The 23,787-nt window shown below is 41.2% G+C and overlaps 2 protein-coding genes across 3 annotated transcripts; both read left to right on the top strand.

Moving 5' to 3' along the window:
- Nucleotides 1–283: 283 nt before the first annotated feature.
- On the top strand, nucleotides 284–3,978 carry polg2 (polymerase (DNA directed), gamma 2, accessory subunit). 2 transcript variants are annotated; one of them, XM_031727654.2, is made up of 8 exons: nucleotides 284–1,151; nucleotides 1,699–1,804; nucleotides 2,032–2,137; nucleotides 2,295–2,480; nucleotides 2,784–2,921; nucleotides 3,028–3,108; nucleotides 3,265–3,365; nucleotides 3,459–3,978. In XM_031727654.2, exons 1-8 carry the CDS (start codon nucleotides 677–679, stop codon nucleotides 3,622–3,624), a joined length of 1,359 nt encoding a protein of 452 aa, XP_031583514.1. In that variant the 5' UTR covers nucleotides 284–676; the 3' UTR covers nucleotides 3,625–3,978. The 2 variants fall into 2 exon arrangements, with proteins under 2 accessions (XP_031583514.1, XP_039469289.1); XM_039613355.1 differs by lacking the exon at nucleotides 284–1,151 and adding an exon at nucleotides 1,246–1,480.
- Nucleotides 3,979–4,652: 674 nt separating this feature from the next.
- Nucleotides 4,653–19,988, top strand: srp68 (signal recognition particle 68). Its single transcript, XM_031727666.2, has 16 exons — nucleotides 4,653–4,813; nucleotides 5,228–5,294; nucleotides 5,652–5,765; nucleotides 5,959–6,154; nucleotides 7,066–7,148; nucleotides 7,618–7,727; nucleotides 7,852–7,931; nucleotides 8,075–8,215; nucleotides 12,659–12,757; nucleotides 12,914–12,978; nucleotides 15,310–15,463; nucleotides 15,616–15,710; nucleotides 15,929–16,058; nucleotides 16,442–16,517; nucleotides 16,603–16,652; nucleotides 17,416–19,988. Exons 1-16 carry the CDS (start codon nucleotides 4,726–4,728, stop codon nucleotides 17,641–17,643), a joined length of 1,776 nt encoding a protein of 591 aa, XP_031583526.2. The 5' UTR covers nucleotides 4,653–4,725; the 3' UTR covers nucleotides 17,644–19,988.
- Nucleotides 19,989–23,787: the final 3,799 nt, after the last annotated feature.

The raw sequence follows: 23,787 nt of genomic DNA, 5'->3' as shown, positions 1-23,787 counted from the left end.
TAACTATATTATAATTTTTACAAGTATCCTTTTTTAATTTAAATTTTTTGTAGTTTTATAATCATAGTGTACACTATAATCGGATAAATGAACTGAAAAAAAAATCAATTTAAATTAAACTGCTGTTTTTGTTTTTGTACAGTAATGGGTACAGACTCACTCACCACCTCCATTCACTTCCAAATTAAGTTTAATCTGTCAGCCAGAAAAGCACCCAAAACACTGAATCGGTGAAGGATGTAGACGTTTTCGTTTTATTTTGAAAGTCTCCTTTACCCGGATATAAGGATTTAATTTCCGGATCACACACCACATGTAACAGATGCGTTGCTAACATTGATATGTGTCTCCTATGAGATGTGAAGTGTGAGCAGCGGCTAATTCGACATTAGTTGTGTGACAGCGGGGAAACTGTCCGACTCTTAATGCACCGACAGCCGTCTGTATTTGTAGACGCTGCTTTTAGCAAGGTTCGCTAAAGTTAGCTTTCATTGGGAGTTTAACACAGTGAGCCCAGTTCACATGTACTATTCAAACCACCGTATGCACTCATCTTTTCTCTTTTCACTCCAGTATGTGGCCAGTTAGGACCGTACGCTTAGCGAATATTTTAAGTCTACAGGATTTAAAGCTTGTTGTTTCCTAATGAAACTTTCTCTGAAGCGGGTTCTTCATCATGTTTACTCGGTGTGTAAGAAACATCCTGTCTAGAAGTGCATTCACTGTGACGTTGAAGCAGCACAGCTGGAGACGCTGCAGCACATCCCAGACTGAGACTGTGGACCAGGTCACTACGTTATTGCAGCTCTGCGTGGACAGGTTCTTTGTTTCTCCTGGTCACGCCAACGTGGAGCTGTTTCAGCGCGGGCTGTGCTGCAGCTATGGACCTCTGGGCATGGAGCTCAGGAGAAATCTGCTGGACCAGTGGTGGCATTCAGTGACTAGGTCCGGAGCTCAGGTTTTGGGGATTAACACCCTGAGCAGCAGCAGCAGGGAAGCACCTACAGGTGGACAGGGCCAGCTGAGGATTGTTGAATGTGAACTGCTGAAACAGAGACTTGGGCAGAAGGAGCTAAGCAAGGAGCGGCTCGCTGAGGAAGTGCGCATGCTCCTGCAGATGTCGCCAAGTATGAGAACAAACTTATTGCAAGGTAAGCTGCCTCACACACCTGTAATAAATAATGATGATAATAGAGCTTAACATACACGTTTTTATTTCTATACTGAGAGCTAGCATTACACAGCACAGTAAAGTAATGACACCACAGATGATTTATAAACTACAAGCAAAGACACGGTGTACCAACTGCTTCACGTTATTGCATTTATGATCTTCCATGTATTTCTTTTAATGGTTTATGGATATTTTTGATACTTTTAAGTGCAGTTTGATGCCAGCACTGTAATACTTTTGTTTGAGTAAGGTGAATGGAAACAAGAGCTGTTCTTGGAATATTATTTTCACACTGTAGTAAACTCAGTAAGTAAGAAAGATGATGGCAAGAGCTGAAATACCATGTCAAGGATACTGTCAGGACTTCAGTGATGTGTGAAAGTGCTCATCAGCTTCTGAAATTCAGCTAGTAACATTTCTCTTTAACATGTCTCTGTCTTTTACATTGTTGTAAAACTAAAAACCTAAAATAATTTTTTTCAAATTACTCTTGATGGTTCACGCATGTTGTGTTTTCTTTCCAGGTGCCTTGGAGCAGTTTGTCCCCTCGTTAGAGCTGGTGTACAGGAAGCTGCCATTTGGTCTGGCTGAGACGGGTCTGTGCTTCCAGCCTGCAGAAGGCTCTGGTTGGTGAGGATTTCTCTGTTGTTTCTAATCTGTGTGAGTGTCTGTGTGGGTACACTTATGAAAAATAAAAATTCAAACAGACTTCACTGGGATTTTGTTTCTTTATATTGTTTATCTGAGCTAGCTTTTTAATGTTAATACAGTATTTCATGAGTTCACATTAACCTTTTTTCAGACCTTATGAGGTAAGCATGTCATATTAACACACTGTATGTTCTGTTTTCTGTCAGCTCAGCTGAGGTCACCCAAACATCTCTAGTGTGGTTTTGCTCTCCTCGCACATCGTCCCAGTGGCTGGACCACTGGACACGACAGAGGCTGAAGTGGTGGAGAAAAGTGAGTCTTTGAGGAGGGAAACATCTCAGACAAATTTAAAACTGTGTGATGCACCAGTGCATAAATGTGTATTTTCCAGTAAGAACACTTTCCCAGCGTTATAAACTACAAACATTAATAACTCAGCTTTTCTCTTTGTTTCATTTTCTTTATCCAGTTTGCCCTCTCCCCGTCCGACTTCAGCAGCAATGAAGTCCAACAGGAGGAGCTCGAACAGGCGGCATCTCGCGGTGTGAGGATCATCTACAACTTCCCGTGGGGTCAGGAGGTCCTGGAGACACTGTGGAGTCGAGGAGATGCCGAGCTGCTGCACATACACAAAGGAGACCGGTCCAAACTGCAGGTCCGTCTGCTTCTTTTAGAGTGTGCTTTAAGTCAGGATCGAGGTTCGGTCGTGCTCCTAAGCTGCTATTGCAGAGGCTCTGGTTCTCTGACGAGGCACATGTCTTAAAACAGGAAGTCAAATTGATGTCAAAAATTCCCTTAGCTCCCAGCTGATAGAGGCTTTCAGAAATCTCAGTTGAACTAAACGACTTTAGGAAGAAGAACCACCAGGTCTCATAAGAAACACGGGCAGCTGCTCGTCTGTTGCTTTTCTTCAGTTTAATCACACGCAGTGTCATCTCTCTTACCCGATGTCTTTCAGCATCGAGATGGACGAAAGTCTATTCCTCATGTCGTCTCCATTACCGCAAACATGGACCGTGGTGCGATGGCGTTTCTGTCCAACTCACTCCAGCAGCTGAAGAGAGAAGAGAGCAAGCAAAAGCTGCACCAAAGAAAGGTGATTGTGCTTAACAGCTCGCTGCATATGCAGAAAAACCTTTTCGCGGGTTTTCTATTTATGGCGTGACTACTATCTCTGAGATTTGTTGCACTGTTGATTTCAGGTCCTGAAGCTGCATCCAGTGTTGGCTCCCATTAAAGTGGCTTTAAATATTGCTAGAGGAGCCACTGTGGAGCTGAGGCAGGTAATGAAAACATGAAGTACATGTTACATGCTTTTTCTTCGTGGAGTTTTTCCATGCAAATATACATTTTTCAGCTTAAAAGGATCTGTTTGAATGTGTTTCTTCTGTGGTGTTGCATCAAATTGCATTAAAAGTGTTTTAAATATATTTCTTCAGATTTGTGAAGGCCTTCTGCAGGAGTTCCTGGAAGCTAAGATCTCTGTGTGGCCTGGATATCTTGAAACTCTGCCAACATCAATGGAGCAGCTGAATGCCAAGTAAATGCCGTTAAATCAGCACATAATGCAAACTGAATAACTTTACCTTTCTTTAAACTTGTGTTTCTGTATTTCTGTGTGGACACGTTGCAGATACGATGAGATGGGCGTTCTTTTCACCATCATCATCAGTGAGAACACGTTAGAAAGTGGCCTCCTTCAGGTCCGCAGCAGAGACACAGCCATCAAAGAGACCATGCACATCTCAGAGATCAAAAACTTTCTATTCAGATACATTTCTGCAGCTGACAACATCTGAATGCCCCTGCTGTTTGGAACACCTGCCTGATTTTGCATTTCTTTTAAAAACAAAATGACAGTCACGGACGTACTTGTGAAACATATTTTCTCAGAGCGGTCCAAAAATAAGAGACTTTTTGGGATAGAGGTGCACATGAACCCACTGTGTGTATACATGTACCACAAGAGTTCGTATTCCTAACTTTGCTAACTCAGCCCTTACTGATCTACAGTCTCTGCTCAGTACATTCAAGGCGCTGACATGGCTATATCAGGTTTATTTATCTATTGGTGGCTACACAGCGGTCACAGAGGAGGAACCTTTTGGATTTCTCTCTACATTTCTATTAAAAGATATGGAATCCCTCTCTAATATTTATATTGTATTTTTTTTCTGGTTGTTGATGGCACTTTTGATTCTGGTTTCCTGAAGGTTCAAAGACTGTTCACAATAATGGAACAAGCAGTTAAGAAAACAGTCTTACCGTATTAGTAAACTGTAGTTTAGTTCAAATATTAAGTTAAAATACAGCACAATACCACACAGGTATAGAGGACTGAAACTGCTATAATAAAACACAAGTAAATTGGTCAGTACATTGGTGACTGTCCCTTATATCCTCCGAATATTATTAATGTTACTTGCACTATGGGAGGAAGCTGAAGACCCCACACAAACGGCACACTGAAAGGCCTCAAACAGCAGGTGGATTTGAAGTGGATGATGAAGCTTTGTGTGAGACAACAGCGTTGACCACTGCATTATCACTGCCCAGTCTATATATTAAATAGGAACATTAATACAAAGGTGGATACAAAAGCAAAGAGGGCTGGTTAAATTTTATGATGATATAATTTATTCTAATTATAATAATAGCAGTAGCTGTATTGATAAGGATATTAAGAAGAATAAAAGGGTTTTTTATTATTTATTTTGATTGTTTTTATTTGTTTCGGGGGCAGTGGGGCGTATTTCATTGAATCGACTGCATCATGAGGCACATCAGCAAAGTCTCGCGAAGTTTGCCCCTTTGCCCCTCCCTGCGCACTCATTGGTCGCTGGCTGCACCTCTGACTGGGCATGTGTGTATGTGTGCCTCTTAGCTGTTAGCGTGTAGAGATGGCCGCAGACAAGCAAAACGACGTTAAAGTTTCCCTAATGGAAGAAAATAAAGAAAACTTACCGGATGGAGGACTCGGACTGGAAAGTATCCTTAAGAACACGACACGTGCTCTTTGACCTTTTCCTTCTGCGAGCATGTTTCACGCTCAGAAGCTAACGTTAGCTTTTAGCTAGCTCAGTTGGAGGATAAGCTAGCGGTTATTAGGATACGTGTCATACTGAAGCAGGCTGTCAGTGGTAAATGGGTATTTATTTGTATTCACAATGTATTTGGGGGGTCTGAGGACATATTTTAAGTTTGCTAGCTATTATGTGATGTCATCTTTGAGTTTCATTAGCGGTTGCACTGCCTTTAGTTAAAACAGCTTGTCTTGGTGCCTGCATACAATAACTGCTATCAATACTGAAACGTTCATGCTTGAAAATAAATGGTAAACTGTCCCTCAGAGTCCCATGTGTGATGGTCACATAAGGTTTGTACCTTAACGTTTAATCTCAGTCTTGCAAATCATCAAAGAATCCCAGCAGCAGCACGGCCTCAGGCATGGAGATTACCAGAGATACAGGTGAGCTGGCTCAGGTCATACATGACGGGTGTGTGTGTGTGTGGGGGGGGTGCAGCAGTTTTTCACCCAATGTAAAGACACTGATATGAGACATCTGTTCACATTACTGGGCTCACATTTATGTGTTAATGCAGGTAAATGGAACAGGTGTGAATTAAAGTTAAACTCAAAGCTCTTGTCTGCTTGTCTTCACCACATTTTCATATTTGCGGAGTTTAAGATATAGTGATAGATAATTTATATGATGTTTGTTTATCTTGCATATTAAAAGTTTTGTGGTGACGTTTTTTGTCTATGTTGTATTTCATTTATTGTAATGTAAAATTTAAAAAAAAAAAAATCCTTGTCTGTTTCCAGGGGCTACTGTTCCCGCAGGCTGCGGCGCCTGCGCAAGACTCTTGGCTTCAAGATGGGAAACCGACACAAGTTTGTTGGGAAGAAAGTCACTGTGGAAATGCTTTCTGACAACAGGTTAGACTTAGATCATTTTAACTGGACATTCACGTGTAGTTAACTGGCTGCTGCTTTGGGAACCTTTACATTAAGGAAATTCCAGTTTGAAACACTTAAACAGATCACTTCTGTTTGATGTGGAACAGTTCAGTGGCTTGAGGCTTTTACATAAAAAACAAACTGTTTATACAGTTATGCCACCTTCTTTCAGGTATCTTCTGCTGGTTTTGATGGAAGCAGAGCGTGCATGGAGCTACGCCATGCAGTTGAAGCAGGAGGCCAACACGGAGCCACGTAAGCGCTTCCACCTGCTGGCACGACTACGTAAGGCTGCAAAGCACAGTGAGAAGCTGGAGAAGCTCTGTGACAGCCCCCGTGTGGACGCCAAAACTAAATTGGAGGCACAGGTACACAGTTCAAGTTCACCTTACACCGACCGGTGTAGGTGTGTGGAATAACAAGTGGATGTGCAGCGAGGTCCCAGCCTCAGAGATCAGTAACTTTAACCTTTCGATTTGTTGTCTTTCAACTGTTAGATTTTAGAACTTTTAGAACACTACAAATTAGAAAAATTGATACAGCATTGCAGTGCAGAATTTTCCATGATGATCCTTTATGTACACAGGGACACCAAATATTGGTATTTTAATAAATAAAATACTTTTGGAATACTTTGAACAAGAGGGCAGAAAGGTTGCCTGATAGGAGGCAACCTTTCAGTTGCAGTGTGCCTTTGGACTGACTGCAGTTATTCAGAGAAATTGTCTCTAATCTATAAATGCAGACAGATTGCCAGCATGTTGCCAGCGGTCTGAATGAATCTTTGTCAGTGAGCACAACTTGAGGGGACTCAACTAAACTGGCTGCCTGCTGATTGTATTCTGGCTATATTCTTGCAGAAAAGAGGGTCCTTTCTGTCTGCGTAAACAACAGATTTCCATGTATGTAACTGCCAACTTGACACTGTTCCATCGCAGACTGATATTAGGCACAAAGCAGACTGATTCTGTCTTATGGCAGCTTCTACAGCAGATTTTAGTGACAGTGTTGTGTACTTATTTTGCAACAAAAGAAAAAAAATGAGTTGATAACTGTAACTTTGGAGACATAATTTGGATTTGAAAAAGGATGATAAATTGTAGTACTTGCTACTGCAGATATCACAAAAATGTTAAAAATCACAATAATATCATATCACTAGTGAAATATTGTGATAATATCATGGAGTGTCTTGGTGATTCCCACCTTTACTGTTGATGAAGTGTGGTGAGGGAATGAATAGAGGAGCTCCTCATCCCGGCTTGTGGTGTTATTTCAGGCCTACACTGCATACCTGACTGGAATGGTGGAGTTTGAGCTGCAGGAGTGGAAACAAGCCATGGAGGCGTTCAACAAGTGCAAGTGAGGTTTAACATTACTGCGCTCTGTTTTTTGTTTTTTTTATTCTTCTCCTAAAAAGACACTGATATGAGACATCTGTTCACATTACTGGGCTCACATTTATGTGTTAATGCAGGTAAATGGAACAGGTGTGAATTAAAGTTAAACTCAAAGCTTTTGATGTCTGCTTGTCTTCACCACATTTTCATATTTGCGGAGTTTAAGATATAGTGATAGATAATTTATATGCTGTTTGTTTGTTTATCTTGCGTATTAAAAGTTTTGTGGTGACGTTTTTTGTCTATGTTGTATTTCATTTATTGTAATGTAGAATAAATAAAAAAAATCCTTGTCTGTTTCCAGGGGCTTCCAGGGTTTTCTTGTATTTTTTCTTTCTTTCTTTCTTTCTTTCTTTCTTTCTTTCTTTTTTTTTTTTTTTTTTTTTTTTTTTTTTTTTTAAAACCACTGATAAATATTTTTGTCTTGTCAGGACCATTTATGAGAAGCTGGCCAGTGCCTTCACTGAGGACCTGGCAGTTCTGTACCGCCAGCGTGTAGACGAGATATCGCCCAACATTCGCTACTGCGCTTACAATATTGGTCAGCATTGCTGTAGTGGTTCTTCTCAGTGTCATTGTTGATGCACAACACATGTTCCTGAGTTCAGTCCTTCCTCTGCACACTGACAAACACACACTCACTCCCTGGTTGTGTTTGATTTTAGGTGATCAGAATGCCATCAATGACCTGATGCAGATGAGACTGACCGGTGGAGGAGGTGGCATGATGGCTGAGAAACTAGAGGTAAACACAAAGGGGTAAAACTTTTGTTAATCAGTCTGTAATTCATGATTAAACTGCAGAGGGGACCACATACCAAACAAGAATATTACACAGCTGTGTAATCGTGTACTAAATCCAGAAGTGTTTGTTTTGTTTCCCTCTAGGCCCTGATTACTCAGGCGCGAACCAAGCAGGCGGCCACTATGAGTGAAGTGGAGTGGCGAGGACGCACGGTGCCCGTGAAGATCGACAAGGCTCGTGTCTTCCTGTTGGGTCTGGCAGACAACGAGGCCGCCATTGCTCAGGTCAGCCTCTCACACATTCCTTCTTTTTTAAGCATATAAACAAACTCAGTGGGAAACACATGTTGTTGCACCTCCTAATGTTGGAAAAGCCAGATGTTTGTTGTCCTTTTTACATCTCTTGGGCTGCAAACAATGGAAACAACTGCAGAGACATTGACTCAAAGACAATAAGTGAATGGATTCCCTCTGTAGTACGAATATAATCTTGTTCATCACTGGTCATTACCCCTCCTTATGTTTCCTGACTGCCTCATGCAGAGCTACTATCAGAGACCACCCAGTATTTATCATAACACTGATTCTGTCGGATGATTTGATATCGTCGTCTCGGTGTTGTTCCCACATCATCATAATAAATGTTGTTCCAGGTTCAACATTGCAAGTGACCAATCACATTGTTGTGACGTAATACATTTGCAAGCCAAGCGATTCATTCATTTATGAAATTCCAATGTAGCAAGGACAATATGTATAATGCTTACCGTTAATGAAAGAACAGTATCCTGAAATGCAAAGTATTCAAATTGCTGGATCGGCAGACAGACGCGGTTTATCGCAAGTTAAAAAGTGTGACGTCACAACAATGTGATTGGTCACTTGCAATGTTGAACCTGGAACTAGGGCTGCTCGATTATTGCAAAAATGATAATCACGATTATTTTCACTGAAATTGAAATCTCGATTATTTGACGATATTTATTTAACAATAACAATGTATTGAATAATGGCTTTAAAGATTGTCAAAAAATAATATAAAATAGTGTGCAAATACTGATAACAGTGCAAATGTTTGCAATATAAAAAGTAAATGAAAAATGTAAACATCTATGTTTAGTGAACTTCAAAATACTGCATAATATTTATGCATACAAATAACCAAACATCAAGGCAAGCTGTGTAGCCACACAATGCACAGTTGCATCAAACTGACATTGAGGTATGTCAACTAAAGTTGCTGCCTGAACAAAAATAAAATGAAACACTGAAAGTAGTAACTTTTATAAGAAAAATAAAAACTAGAACGTCCAAGTCCCATACAATCTCAAAATGGCTCAACAAAACATTGTTCCTGCAACCTCTCAAAGGTTTTTAGCCAAAAACACCAGCCTAATGACATGATCAGCTACGACACCGTAGCAAAGTTTACACACTATGTCTACTTGATCCACGTCTGACTCCATGAACCCATAATGTTTCCACACCACTGAAGTCGTTTCACCTCTCTTTTCAACCAACGGCATTCTTTCTTCAGCAGCCATTATCCTCTCCTCTCCAAATAACTTCTGCTTAGCTTTCCGAGCTTCCCTCGGGTCCTCTTAATTGTTGTGACGCGTGTTCGAAACGCAGAGAGGTGCGCTCAATTTGCCACACGGAGCAGCGCAAGAGTAAAGCACGAGGGAGGTGCTAATAATCGGCTCAGTCATTTTTAATGATCGTTGAAAACCCAGATCGTAATTTAGATTAAAATTCGATTAATTGATCAGATGATGATGTGGGAACAACACCAACACGAGGACATCAGATCGTGCGATTCTGTCTGCTCAAATGACCCATTTAGACTGCTTATAAATGCCAACTTTTCAATTTCATGAATTCAACCTTGTTTCTTATTCCCCGCTGCCACATGCATTTTATGTCCTTAGAAGGGGAGCCTATTATTTTTGTTTCCACTTCAAAATTCAGGCCCACTTCTATATTTTCATTCTTAAATTGGGTCTTGAATTGAGTTTTAAGCTCACAGGGATTATTTGCATATAGATCAGGTAGTGTCAAACATGAGGCCTGGGTACAGACACTCCAGTCTTACCTGTTAGACTGCTTTGGAAAATGTCTTAAGTGTTTTAACTGTATTTTCATAAGTTTGGCAGCTTTTCCAACTGTTTAAGACCTCGTATGTGACCATTCATACTAAAACAATACAATTAAGTGATAGTTAAAACAATTAAATGACTGCTTTCACTATCTGTAAGAGAAATAAAAGAAACTGATTCTTTTTCAGTGATTTCAGAGTAAAAGAGAAAATGATTTTTCTGTGAATTAACAAACGCTGTTTTATAACTTTTTGTAATTTTACACATGTATTTCCTATAATTTAAGCCTAAAGAGTTGTACTGACAGATTTTTCATCTACTACAGCGGCATTTCTTTATCATGTACGGAAAACACCTTTTCTTATATTAAGAAGTCTCATTGATTAAATGTGTAGTTCTGTTTGTTTACACTGACAGGAAGGGGAGTTTCACTTGTCCGCCCCGCTTAAGATCAAAGTATGTGACCCACAATGTAAAATGAGTTTGACATCCCTGATATAGATGACCTCGATATCCAAAACCTTTGCCATGTTTTCAATGAATGTCCGGTACAGTATGAGTGAATATATGAGAGGAAGTAAGTAAAAGCATAAAAGTCTCTTCTTCACTAAATAATCTTTCATCATGCTGGAGGCTGTCGGCTACTCGTCGAGCATTAAAATGGTTTAATAAAAATAAAACAAGCCTGAGTACTCGGTGCAGTTCCTTAAAATTTCAGTAGGTGGCACTCTGTTCTTGATAGTGTCACATGTTCCCTTACTGTCGCCACAGCTCATTCCTCCTGTTTTGTGCCCGAGTACTCAGCACACCCTGCAGACACACCTGTCACACCCATTGCCACTCAGGTCTCAGGCATGCAGCCACTTTCATCACACAACTGCATTCTACGCATTTCACCTCGCACATGAATGCAGGGCTACACCCAGCAGCTCATTTCAGTTTCAGATGGAGCATTTTAGGTCTAACTGCTGCATAACAGGCGGTTAAAGGTGGCTTTGATTGACTGTGTGGAGAAGAACTGCGACGCTGGCAGTTTTGATCACATTTGGCTTTTCTTATTGGTCACAATTAAAGGATTTTTGCATAGTATGCACATTATACTGTGTCACAGCTCTAGCACCTTTAGCTTCACAATGTGCACCTGTTCTTCTGCTTGTGGCCTCAGGGAACAGGAGACACTGTAGGGCCAAATATCAGCCCTAGTTGAAGGGCTGTTCCCTCCTCTAATCGGTGTATCCATCCAGCCCTCCTGCCGAACAGCACAGAATGCTCATCAGGTTGAACTGGATGTTCTAGGCCTTGCCAGGGTGTTGACACAAGTGTGAAACACGTAGCAGCATCACCTTTCTGGGTGGGATAGAGAAGACTTGTGAACAATCTGTTATCAGGTTTGCCACCACAAGGAATTGTCTTGTAACATTCCTCTATTGTGTTTTCTCAACTTTTAGCAACAACAGAAACACAGTAATGTAACCCACAAAATCCTTTAAATACTTCAAACAGATATTTTTATGAATGATCAGTTCTTCTGTAATTGTTTTATTGCTCACATTTCGCTTTTTTCCAGTGTTAGTAAAACCCATCCTGCATCTTTCTGAGAATATCTCAGTTTAACACAGGCCTGTTGTATTAGTGTGGCGATGAAAGACTGCTTAGATGACAAACAATCGTGTCGTTCTCAAAGACCTGAACCCTGAAACTATACAGTGTCTTAACTGCTGATGAGTTATGTGCAGGAATGCATCAGCAGCCTGCCGGGCCACATACCTGCGTCTCTCCCCGAGTTTGTCAGTCACATTCCTGCTTTAACTGTTGCTCTTTGTATAAAAGTACTAAAACTGTTACATGCATCAACTGTTTGCTTGATCGCGTTTTTATATGAGATACGTCTGCACAATCTGGTAGAAACCTTTTATGATCTGATCAAGTTTCAGCCAAATCCGATCAGTCTGGTTAAATGGCTGATATCGCTGCATAAATCTGCTTGTAAGTTGTTCTACAAAAAGCATAAGAAGGATTTGTGTACATCTCCACTTTCAGTCTGCATGTTAAGAGCCGCGACTGCTTCCTCCCCTTCTCCCCTCTGCCTGTGTGTGCCTAGGATGGCCTCAGAGTATTGAGTGTTCTTTTAGCTGAAAGCAGTCTTTGTAGCTACAAGAAAGCAAAAGAAAAGCAACTGAAAGTGTTAAAGTATGTTCTTAGCTGACCTGTACAGAGAGCTGAATTGAAGTAAGGAGATACATGGAAGCGAAATTGGAGGCTGAAAAACTGCTAAAGTGCCTCACCCGTAAACCAGCTGTTTGTGTCGTGTTACTGCTGGGCCTGCATTTTTGATAGGTACTCTGTTTTTACTTTCCAGAGTCATCTATTGTATATCATCTTCAGCATGTGCCATCCATCTCACACATAGGCTTCACCCCCTGGGTTTCCCTCATCGTTGCCAACTTAGACATTTTGTTGCATTTAATCTATAATCTTTTAAAAAATGTAAAGACCGTGCCGGTGCGATCTGAGACGTTTCTCTGCTTAGAATGTGAAACACACCCGTCTCCCTCCTTCTCTGCTATTCAGTAAGTTCTACATTATATTTTTTTTCTTTATCCTCATCTTTGGATCTGTTTGTGTCATCCAGGCAGCTAATGAGGAAACCAAAGAGCATCTGTACGAGACCCTGCTGGCCGAGTGCAGAGACACCATCCAGGCAGTGAAAGAGGAGCTCAAGACTGAGGCGGTAAGATTCAGCAGGATGAAAAGCTGTGATGTTTACAAGAATGAGAGGTGGTGAAGGTGTAGCTTGTAAATACTTGAAACTGGGAATACTAGAAAGTTTAACTAAAGAGCTTTTTTTTTTTCTTTTAGTAAATCTATTAATTTTTTATCACTGTAGAAACAGCGAGAGAGGAGCTCTGATGGTGATACTGGGAAGGTGTCCAACCTGCAGTACCTGCACAGGTAAAAAAGGAAGAAAAATGTACTTCAATTTTACTCCTGGTTCTGTTAGGTTAGTCAGTCATAGGATTAGAGCTGCAGCTAAATGCTTTACCACTTATCTCAGTAAGTCAATAAGACTTTGATCAATCCCCTCCTTCCTTCCCTCCTTGTCTCTTCATGCAGACAACACTGTAACACACAGGTCTTCAGTTTATTGTGAAATTACAAACACGTCCTCACTTTTGGGAGGATGAAATCAGAGAACATTTGGCTGTTTGTTTGGAAACATTACTAGCAACTTCTAACATCTTTTGATAGACAGACATGTATAAACCTGTCAGGTCGGGGCATCATTAAGCTGAGCGTGTATCGGGCGAGTCTGGTTCAACTTGTAAAGAGCCTGTGAGGCATGTTAATGGTTCCTGACGATGTCTGCACTTGATTCAGTCGAGGTTTACAGACCTGATGAGTTTAAAGGGATCACACGCCGTAAGTGAACAGTGTTGGGACTAACGCGTTATTAAGTAACGCGTTACAGTAACTACGTTATTATTGTGGTAACGAGCACGGTAACTAGTTATTATGCCAAAACCAGGAACGCGTTACTCGTTACTGGGATTTAGATAGGCTCGTTACTCGTTACTTCGTGTGGTGGATATCGCGAGCTTCCACAGATTCAATAACATTAGCAAGTGGTGGAAGCCAGCAGGTGGATGAAGGAAAAGGGAGGCAAGAGGAGAGACCCGAGCGGCCGCCGGTCCGCGTGTCAGGTGAACTGAACTTCAGGTAAGAAGTTATGACCTGCAGTCTATCTGAGTCAGATATAAACCAAGTTTAGGTGGAGTTTATTTTCGGTATGCTGACATTTTCGTACTGCGTGCTAGCTAGCATGACGGAGTTTCTATACAGCTGTGTGGGTGCTATGTTACTGATGTTGAACTTTATTTTGTTCATACGGTTAATTATTAGAGTTGCCAACCGTCCCGTAAAAACAGAATCGTCTCGTATTCAGAGAAAATATTACGCTTTTTCGTACTGAGGTGAAAAGGAACACAGTTTGTCCCGGACTTCAGCTACAATGAAAAAGACACAAAGCTGAAGCTGCACAGCTGCCTCTTCTTCTCTCTCATCTCTCCTCTCCTGTTTCTACTTCAATCACGAAACTGATCAATGATCAGCTGATCGGCTTTTCTCTCTTGTTTATTTATCGCCCACTTTGCGCCAGAAAGAGGAAACCAGCGGATGTCGCGTTAAACAACAGCAGCACGTTTAAGCTTGATCAGCTGTTGTTAGAATTTATTTAATATTAATTTCTAGTATCAGCTGATGTTTGCTGGAGCCACAGCTGTAAAGCTGCTGGTCATGATATCAGTTTGGTTATCTGGTGAGAGGAAACATGAAGATGAAACCAGGAGATGTCCTTACTGAATCATCAGAGCTGAACAGGTGATGGAGAAACAGGTTTACCTGTTAGGTGACATGAATGAGTTGAAGGAAGTTATGAACTGTTTCTGAGAGACAAATAACACCAGGATCCTTTTCTATGTAGCTGACAGCTGGTAACTGTGCAGGGGCGGGTCTAGCAAAGTGTTGCCAGGGGCCAGGTAGGGCATTAACAGGCAACAGGCAAAGGGCACAAAGAAATACTTTTATTTATTATTCTCATTTAAAATGTCTCGCTTTGAAAAAAATAATTATCTGAGTCTTGCAACAAACAATTGATAGATTGATACATATATACCATCAGAACAGTGTACATCACTGTCACAACAGTGTTTATTTTCATTCAAAGGCTTTATGATTTTTCCTATAATGGTGGGCGGTCTCTAGTCAAAATGCCCGGGACGATTTTTTTGTCCCAGTCCAGCTCTGTATGGAGCTCATCTGCAGTCTGGTGTTACCTACATCTTCCTATTCAGAAGGCAGAATTTCCAAGTTCTGAGTACAATCAAAAGCACCACGACTGCAGTTTTTGTGTTGGATGTAAAAAGCAGGCTAGAATCATGGCGGCGCTCAACGACGGTCCAGGCGTGGGATTTCTCTCGTGGAAATGTGCACATTATTTTTTCCTTTCTGTTGGTAGGTGGCACAGTGCACTTGTGGCAAGTAAGCAAGCTAGAAGACTGACAATCTTGCTGGGTATCCAGTTACGGAAGCAACACATTAACAAGAGAATTCTGAGTAAAACCAAAGTTACTTTCCCTAGTAACTAGTTACTTTGAAAGTAACGAGTAACTTGAAGTAACTGAGTTACTTTTTTAGAGAAGTAACTAGTAATGTAACTAAGTTACTAATTTAAAGTAACTTACCCAACACTGTAAGTGAATAATCACTGCTGCTCGTCTCTCCCAGCTACCTGACCTACATTAAGCTGTGTACACTGGTGAAGAGGAATGAGAGCATGGCTCATACTCTGCAGGCCAAACTGAAGGAGCCTGAGGCCGACGAGAACAAGAGGGGGCCCCGTCCACAGGATCTCATCCGCCTGTATGACATCATCCTGCAGGTGAATGTCCTGTTATCAAGTTCTGTCTCTAAGTTGTGTGGTTCTATTGAACAAGCAAAAGCCTTAGGTGTACAGCCGGATGTTTGTGTTACCACAGTTACATGATGTGTATCTTGTGTTTTTTCCCACCACCACCTCCTCCAACTATCCAGAGTCTGGCAGAGCTCTCCACCCTGCAGGGTCTGGAGGATGACCACACCTTCCAAAAGGAGGTGTCCCTGAAGACCCTGGTCTACAAGGCCTACAGGTCAGTGTTTTTGTGGCTGGTTTTCCAACATTTTCAAAGAATGCAGCTGAAATTCAAATTGCAAATACACCTACGTCCCCACAGTGGTAAGAACTCACGTCTGTATCCTGATGTGAAAAGTATATCTAAGCTTTGCTCCATTTCAGATTTCCATGAAAGCTTCTGCAGTTCATAAATCCACACGTTGTTAATGAGCTGCTTTCTTTGGCCTCTTGCAGGTGTTTCTTTATAGCCCAGTCTTATGTGTTAGTGAAGAAGTGGAGTGAGGCGCTGGTGTTGTATGAAAGGGTGCTGAAATATGCCAAGGAAGTCCAATCTAAGGCCAAGAGTCTCAGCAACAGCCTCAAGGTTGGTATAGCATGCAAGCAAGCAAACACACACACACCTCAAACATGAGTCATGGCGTTACTTATTGTGGAGGCCTTTTTTCAAAGCCTCATCTTTATCTAGGTTGCCATTTTAGTTATTTACAACACATTATATTTAGACAAATAGACAAATGTTATTAAAAGCTTTATGGATCACAAAGCTACAGATGCATGCTAATCTGTTCTAAGTAACACTAATAAATTGCTAGATTTTTAATCACTTGCTGGTTAATATAAGTAACTGTGCAGCAAACCATGTTGTTTGTTAGAAAAATACAATGAGACCCAAACACACAGTACATCAAAGTTTAACAAAAATATCACTGCACTACATTAATTTACATTCATCATGAATTTCTGCAGGATCTCCCCGATGTCCAGGAGCTCATTGCTGAGGTCAACGCTGAAAAATACTCACTTCAAGCTGCTGCCATTTTAGGTGAGAGTTTTTAAGTAATTAAACGGTTAAGCCAGCAGTCTTCTTCTCTGTTGTACAGTCCTGAAGAGATGTGTTTGTGTTTCAGACACCGATGAGATAGTCGAAGTTCCTCAGCAGCTGGTGAAAGACAACACGGTAAGAGGAGGAAGCCTCAGGCTGCTCAACACTACAATCACACGTGGTTCTTGCACATGTGTTTCTGTACGAATAAAATAAATGAGCTCTGTGGATTAATTACTTATCGATTATATTACTCCTGAAGAGCCGAGGTGAAGCTTAATTTGTATATTTGCGTCTAACAAACTGCAACATAAACACTTGAAAAGTGGTTTTGATGATGTCATTTAACGTTTACATGTAAACATGTATCTATTTTTGTGATAAAACTTGATTTTTAGGAATTTTAATAACTGGAATAAGTTTGAGTGGATCTGTCACAGTCTGCACTGCAGTAGCTTTAGTTGCATGAGTCAAAGTTCGAAATCTTATCTGTGTCATGCTGGCCGTGGCCTAATGCCAGCTGTTTCTACTCCTCTCACGTCAGGCCAGCTTTCTTCTGATTGGTTGCCCATCACAAACACAATATTTGAAGAACAAAGGGCGGGGCTTGTGCTCTAACAGCCAGAGCTGAGATTAGGGATATCCTCTATTTGGAAATTGAGTGTTTGGAGCAGCCTGAAGCATGGGATTATTTGCACATATGCTAATCTCATCATTTTAATTTTTGTCCATGCTTGATATGATCTGCCATTTTAACATTTATGACAAGAAATGCAGTTTGATGGGGCAGTCATCACTCCATTTTCTGCTGTTTTTTTTTTTAAATTTCTTCATTTAGCTGAATTTTCTGTTCCCTATGATTCCAATGCTCTCATCTCCTCACTTCTTTTTCACGCAGCCCCTCTGTGACCACCTGGAGACCTTCCGCTTTGACCCCACTCTCGTCGGAAAACAGCCCAGTCTGGTCCAGTTCCCACCCGACTTCCAGCCAATCCCCTGCAAGCCTCTGTTCTTTGACCTTGCTCTTAACCATGTGGCCTTCCCACCGCTGGATGACAAGGTGGAACAGAAGGGCAAGGGCGGTCTGACTGGCTACATCAAGGGCATTTTTGGCTTCGGCAGCTAAACCTAAACCCACACTTCGACCTCCGTGTGAGAGCCACAGGGTCCAGAGTTTACTGCAACCAGCCAGAATTGGGTCAGCTGTTAGTTAGAATCATTTCAGTTTGTCTTTTATGTTTAATTTTTAGTGCCTATGTGCAGAGGGGTTGGAGTTGGCAGTTCTGAGGAAGACAGAGTGAATATAGTCTTCTCGGAAAGATTAATGAAATAGTAGCACCATGACCCAAGTCCACATCCAGCTTCAGTAATCCTATCACACTGCATGGCTTCACAGCATACAGGCTCCCTCCTTAAACTGAGCAGTGGAGGTGTTGGCAACTTTTAACACATTAATATGCTGTGGTTTTGATGAGGGAAGCCAAGCTGTCAGTCTCACAGTCTAGTAAGATTACATTTTTTCCCTCCTGTGTTTTAAATGCGCCTTCATATTGTGTGTGGGGGGGTTGTTGTTTTTTTTTTATTCCTTATGTAAACGGATTGTTCTGCATTTTTCTTAGCCCTCTAAAAACAAAAAGATGTTTTGATCAGCATCAACATTAATTACAAGAGCTATAGCTGACCAAACTGTAATCATATGTATGATTTCATCAGTCATCACAAACTAAAGTTTCTCCTCTTAATCTTTGCCCTTGTTGCTTTCACAGCATAAAAATCCTCAAACACTGTACAGCCACAAGACCTTGTGTTGGGACAAGAAATGTCAGCTCGCCTAAGAGTGTACTCGCACTGAGCTGCTCCTCCCAGTGTTCAGTGGTTTTGACCAGTGTGTACCTGTTAGAAGAGAACAGGTGGACATGGGTCCATAGCTGAAACGCTGCTTCAACGTCTCAGTTATTAACCAATAAATCACTGGTAAATAAAGGCACGTCAAAGGACAAGGTTTCACCGTAAGTGCGCCTGTCTTTAACTTTACTCTATAACGTGAACTGTAACACGTGTCTCTGAGTGGAGAGATGTTTGAGTTTGGGTTTAAGGAAAAATTGGAAGAAAATCTTCAGAGCATAACCTCCAGAAACATACTCGGGCCTGAAGCACATTTTGAGTGCAGGCACACGAGGACAAGTGTGAGTACACCTTTAGTCCATTAGTTGTTCCACTTTGTTGTGATTTAGTAGCGGTGAGGATCCAAACATGTACAACTTCCAGTTCCTCCTAAGTGTCCTGTGGGTGGGCACATCATAACAAACCAAGCTGTCACTGTCAAAGGTGTAGGGTTGTCCCTTAAGCTGTCCCTCATCTGCAGATGTGATGTACTTTTAATAATTGCAAGAAGAAATTTTTCCAGTCTGTGGTTTTGTTTTTTCTGTTCGGTCATGTTATTGCGCCAAAGCCTCTCGAAACCCAGCCTCTGAATTCAGGAAACTGAGGCAGGGTTAGCATGACTAATGACAAAGCTATGAGTCACAGTTTGAAATGATCCTTTCTGAATAAAAGAAGCTGGATTGGCCAGTGTTTTTATTTCTTTGGTAGTTAGAGCCTAAACTCACCAGGCAGTTCATTAGATGCACTAACCAGCTAGAACTAAAGCAGTCACATACAAAACACACTGCAGTAAAAGGCTGCTTATTTACAGTCATAACAATGGCGGGATTCCCTCCATGACAGTTGTATTATCCTGTTTTAGTTTTAGCTACTTGGTTTATTTGTACTCTGTTGCATTTTTCTTGCCCGCAAAGTTGACGTCCTGTCAAAGGTCCAACTGCTTCAATAGCTTCATCTTGCTGGAAGTAGAAAGCTCTTTAAAGGTCCCTCTGCTTCATATTTTCAAAGGGTACCTGCTTGTTGACGGCAGGTGCAGCTCATGAGACTGTAATCTGTTACTGTAAAGGTTTTTAACGCTGTGTATTTATCTACAAAGGAGAGTGGCAGACATCAGGACACTGAAGGAGCTGTTAGCAGCCTTTCATTCATCGCATTGCCAACACCACACCTCTCTGTCATGGGAAGGACTACAAAAATGTTTTCATCACCTTTGACATGTCTGTGGATTTTCTGTTTTACATGTTATTTGTCAGGATGTATTGAAACCCCTGATCTTTATGTGACCTGGTTTGCCTGTGAGACTTGGTGAAACACTAGGAAAGGACAGTTTCAGTCTCACTAACATGTTTAACTTTTCTTTTTTTGCTTAATTTTGTCTTTATCCCCCCCATTCAATTGTTTTTACGCTAAGTAAGATGGATGGGCTGGAACAGTTCCAGCACTTTACCTCGATTAGCCTGGAAAACAAAATAGCTATGACCTGTAGATGCTGGAAACGTTTGTGTGTGTGACGAGATTAATGAAATGAGGGGATCGTATGATTTCATGTAGTTTCCAGCCTGGTAATTAAAGTATATTTGCACCAAATGCTGTTTTTGTGTCATTCTTCATTCACATTTTTCTTTCTCTTTTTTTTATGGAAAGCACTCTTGGCTGTATTTATTTTGATCTGACATAGTTTCTGATTGCTAAAGAACTGCTGTTAAACTCTGACGTGTTCTGAGGACAGTAGGCATGGAGGTGTGTGTGTTCAGTTGCTCCTGTGTTAGGGTTTGGGAGTGCATTGGATGCCTGAGCAGGGTGTGAATGTTTAGCTTTACTTTGTTTGTGCACTGAAAAGTGAGAATAATGATATAGGTGTGTTTATTAACCTCGATCTGACATCAGTGGGGGGGTGGGGGTGGGTTCTCCCCATCTTCTAACCAAGAATATTCCGTGGTAAAAAGTCCCCCCACCCCCACACATGTGCACTGTTACCGTAGTATTTCAGAAATGTGTACTATTTAGAATAGACTGAAAATATTTAAGCCTTTATGGGGTGGAGATGAATGCTTATCTGCAGAACAACACCAAAGGGTAAAACTGTTAAACAACATTCTGTGTTACTGAATTATCAGCACAGATTTTTTTCTTGCGCATTTTCCTCCAAGAGAGGTCCAGAATTTAGAATAACCATCAAAGCTAGGATGTGAGATTTACTTTGTAAACCAGACAGCTGTGCTGTGTGTAAGGTCAATGAAGAGCCTGGCACACCCTTGCAGTGTCTCTGCCTTTGTTGTTTCTTCTCTGTTCAGCTGTTTGGAATTTACAGGTATGCAGATACATAGTTGCTACATTAATGTGGCTCAAAATGAGCTGCAGGATGTGTGTGTGAACTGCAGGTTTGACATCCGGAGAAACGCCTGATCTTTAATCCCGAGGAATCTTAATGATTGCGGTGACTGTTTTTCCGTGAGTCCTGCTTTCCACAAGGTCTTGCATTTGTGGTGCAGACATTTGTCTCCCTGCTCAGGGGGCATTTGTCATTAAAAAACACGAGTGTTTTAAGGGGAGGGGTGCACACCAGCAATTTTCTTGTGTTTTTTTGTTTGTTTTTATTTTGGTTTGGTTTGTTTTTTTTCCCCCTCTTATACAGGTTTAAGTATATGTTTTCAAAAAACGTACAAAATCAATAAAAACTCGAATGTAAAAAATAAACACGAGTGTTGTCATGCTCTTCAGGGACACTGGGATAAAGCAGACTTTTTTTAATTCTTCCTGTTATGATTGCCACAAATCAAAATCAGCATTTTTATAACACTTTTAGGAGTTTTCATGATGAATTAGAGCAGGGGTGGGGAACTCCAGGCCTCAAGGGCCGGTGTCCTGCAGGTTTCAGATATCACCCTGGGTAAACACACCTGAATCAAATGATTGGTTCATCGCCAGACAACGGGCGTTTATCAATATGCGTACTTGTGCGTACTTGCGTTCTCGTGTACTCGTGATACGTCATCAGTCGGAGACCAAGTACTGTTCCAATTCGAAGTACGCATCAAGCCGAGAATGCGAAAAAGTCCCGGATGTGTTCTCGATCCGCCCGTTTTATCGAGCATGCATCGGTGTGGACTTGGGACAGCTATATATCCCAGAATGCATTTCGTCCAAAACTCAACAGCGGACTCCCGGCACATCGTTTTCACCCCCCCCCCGCTCGCGGACTTCTCACTACTCAGGTTAAAGAAACCCCAGCAGCTGTCTATAGTATTGAGTGTCCACTAGAATAGCAATAAAAGCGTTCTAACATCTCACCTGCTTGTTTTTCTTAAGGTATGTACACGTATGTACATGTACACTATTTTTATTAATAGAGGTTTCACTACTGAGGTTAAAAATGATATATAAGTCACCAAAAGTTGAATCTGTTCATCTGGACGTAGCGTTTTGTGGGAGAAACGTTTCGTCACTCATCCAAGTGACTTCTTCAGTCTCAGCTGACTGCAGGTCAGATATATATATATATATATAAAGATATATAAGTCACTTAGATCACTTCTAAATGTTAATGTTTGGTTTATTTCAGTGTTTTATTTGTTCCTGAGTAAACCGGTTTGGCTGTGATTAAAGTTAAGCTTCATAACATGTTACTCACAGTTAAATTAGGAGGGGACGGCAGTAAAAACTCCGGACCTGTGACATCATCACGTACGCAGGTGTTCCAATTGTACATATCGCGAGTCCGTGCTCGCGTTCTCGGCGGGTACGTACTCCCGTGCGTTCTCGGCGAGTACGTACTCACCGAGAACGCGAGTACGTACTCGAGCATTGATAAACGGCCAACTTCAAGGCAGGTTGAAGAGGTAATATAGCCATTTAAATCAGCTGTGTTGGATCAAGGACACATCTAAAACCTGCAGGACACTGGCCCTTGAGGCCTGGAGTTCCCCACCCCTGATATAGAGGAAAATGACCCCTGTCTATGCGTCATTTTCAGTAGCTCACTTGAGGTTTAAGATGAAACTATCGCTACAGTTTGTTACCTAGGTGCAACCACAATATACAATATATGTGAGCAAGTGAAAAAGTATGTTACTCCAGACACGTAGACCCACCCAGAGAAAAGTTGTGTGACTGGACCAATGAGCACAGCGTGCTCTCGCTGTTGCAATGAAAGCTGCTTAGCTACATTCTTTCTCGTGATTTCCAATTGTTGCTATGCAGCAGAGAGACGCCCTGATCTGAAATAACTTCCACGTCTTTAGATGCTGCACACTAAACGTTCCAGTGTATGGGGCAACCTGTAATCAGCAGATTTATGGCATGTACCACTATATGAAAGTGTTATGTAAATTACTTTCTGACCCTTTGGATGTTCCACTGTTGACTGTACACACAGTGTCTCCTCCAAGCCTTGACTCAGACTTAATAGTGAGGTGTCAGGGTGACATAGCCAAATGAGAATGACTTAATTTCCTTGTTATAAATTCAGGAATAAAGGCTCAAGGAAGAAGAAGGAAAAATCAGAAAAGGGGGGGAAAAAATTGATCTCACTGTGTAAACTATCGTCTCCTGAATATTCTCATTAATTTGGAGCTCTCAGATTGGGAATGCTGTGAGTGGCCTTACAATGTAATTTTAGTCTGTGATTTGAAGTTGTTGTTTTTTTTAGTTACAGTTGCAGAGAAATTTCTTGCATATACTAATGCATCAAGTTGCTATTGTCTGGCAGTAGATGGATTTTTCCTGCATGCAAGACAGAAACCTATAAACGAAATTGTCCCAGCAGATGTCACCTTTAAATAAGTCAGTGTGATTTTTATGAGGTATTTAGTCTCTGTTTATGTTTCCTTCATGGTAGTGTGATTATTCTCCAGCACATTTCTTTCTGGGATAATAAATATATCCTTTATCCCTGATCCCAGGGACTTAACAGGATACAGAGGTAGAGAAACATGGGATAACATAAAGACCATTTGTTCTGCGCCCACTTATCAGGCACACATGGAATCACTTCTTTCTTTAATTATTTTACTGCTGCAAATTATTTCTACACACGTCTTCCATATAAATTTTTAATGTTCTAATACTTAAGTAAAATGTAACTATAATAAAGGAAGGTGTGGTTGAAAGTAATTAGCTGTTACACATATATTTAGAATATTGGATGCTCATATATAACATGAAGCAGGTTATTAGTAATGAGGTCAGCATGTAAACCAAATGCTCAGTTTCAGACAGATATCAGGCCGAGAGGATCATCTCGGGCACACAGCTCTGATGTGAACTCCTCTTTAGGAGTTAAAACAGGTTGTTTTAGAGGTCCAGGTCCAGGTCCAGTCCAGGGATAAAACAAATAATGATTGTTTAGAACTGTGACTCATACAAAGCCAGAAAAAAAAAACAGTCC

This window comes from Oreochromis aureus, linkage group 6 (genome assembly GCF_013358895.1).
Source record: "Oreochromis aureus strain Israel breed Guangdong linkage group 6, ZZ_aureus, whole genome shotgun sequence".
NCBI lineage: Eukaryota > Metazoa > Chordata > Actinopteri > Cichliformes > Cichlidae > Oreochromis > Oreochromis aureus.
Note: the sequence above shows the minus strand (reverse complement) of the source record. Positions and strands in the feature narration are given on the sequence as shown.